At 40.9% G+C, this 1,329-nt stretch overlaps 1 protein-coding gene across 1 annotated transcript; it reads left to right on the forward strand.

The window, feature by feature from the left end:
• Positions 1-11: 11 nt before the first annotated feature.
• On the forward strand, positions 12-947 carry LOC138167662 (olfactory receptor 4L1-like). Its single transcript, XM_069096593.1, has one exon. The coding sequence runs from the start codon at positions 12-14 to the stop codon at positions 945-947; it is 936 nt and encodes a 311-aa protein (XP_068952694.1).
• Positions 948-1,329: the final 382 nt, after the last annotated feature.

Raw genomic sequence — 1,329 nt, forward strand, 5'->3', positions numbered from 1 at the left:
AGTAGGTGAAGATGAAGAATAACTCTTTGCTAACCGAGTTTATTTTGTTAGGAATCACCAGTTCTTGGGAGCTTGAGATTTTCTTTTTTGTGATCTTCTTCCTGGCCTACACATCCATCATGGCTGGAAACAGTCTCATTATACTGATGGTGACCTTTGACTCCCACTTGCACTCCACTCCCATGTACTTCCTTCTGGCCAACCTCTCCTTTCTTGACATGACCATTTCAACTGTTACTGTCCCTAAGATGATCACAGACTTCTTCAGGGAGAGGAAAACTATCTCCTTATGGGGCTGCATGGCCCAGATGTTTTTCCTCCACTTCTTGGGAGGTAGCGAGATGACTCTCCTTATTTTCATGGCAGTTGATAGATATGTTGCAATATGTAAACCTCTTCACTACACAACTATCATGAGCTATCGAACACTGATAGGTTTTGTGCTGCTTTCCTGGACTGTGGGTTTTGTGCACACCATGAGTCAAATGGCCTTTACTGTGAACCTGCCCTTCTGTGGCCCCAATGTAGTTGACAATATTTTTTGTGACCTTCCTCTGGTGATCAAGCTCGCCTGCACTGACACCTATGTCCTGGACCTGCTTGTTATTGCTGACAGTGGGCTGCTCTCCCTAATTTGTTTCATCCTCTTGCTTGTCTCCTACGCGGTCATCTTGGTCACTGTCCATCGTCGCTCTTCAGGTGGGCTTTCCAAGGCTCTGTCTACATTGTCTGCTCACATCACAGTGGTAACTCTATTCTTTGGGCCATGCATTTTCATCTATGCCTCACCATTTAGTAGTTTTTCTGTGGACAAATTCCTCTCAGTGTTTTACTCAGTTATCACTCCTCTCCTGAATCCAATCATCTATACCTTGAGAAATCAGGAGATAAAGGCAGCTATGATTAGACTGAGGAGTCGCCATGTCAGCTCCAGGCAGGCTTTGTAGATGAAGTTCATGATAATAATCATGATTAAAGCAAGCAAGCTAAATCCCATCTCAGAATGACCTATTTCTCTTTACATTCATTCACAAATATTTTAATTTTTACTAATAAAGATAATGTATATTTATAATATGATCCATCATTGCTACCCTAACAATGTGTTTTGCGAGTATGTCTTTGTGTTTCCTTAAGTACAAGGACCAAATTACTGGACATTAATTTATTTATTTAAAGACAAGATGTGCTCAGAAGTCAAGAAATTTTTAGACAGAAAAAATCACATGTGGACTTGGTCCCTAAAGACTCTTTGTTCCATAAATCCTTTGATCCCCTTATTTTTTATGACATCATGAAGTGCTGATGGATTGTAGTCAGATTGATCCT

The sequence above is a fragment of the Petaurus breviceps genome, unplaced genomic scaffold (genome assembly GCF_028583685.1).
Source record: "Petaurus breviceps papuanus isolate PSGF00001 unplaced genomic scaffold, PetGlider_PUasm1.0 252667, whole genome shotgun sequence".
In the NCBI taxonomy this organism is placed as follows: Eukaryota; Metazoa; Chordata; class Mammalia; order Diprotodontia; family Petauridae; genus Petaurus; species Petaurus breviceps.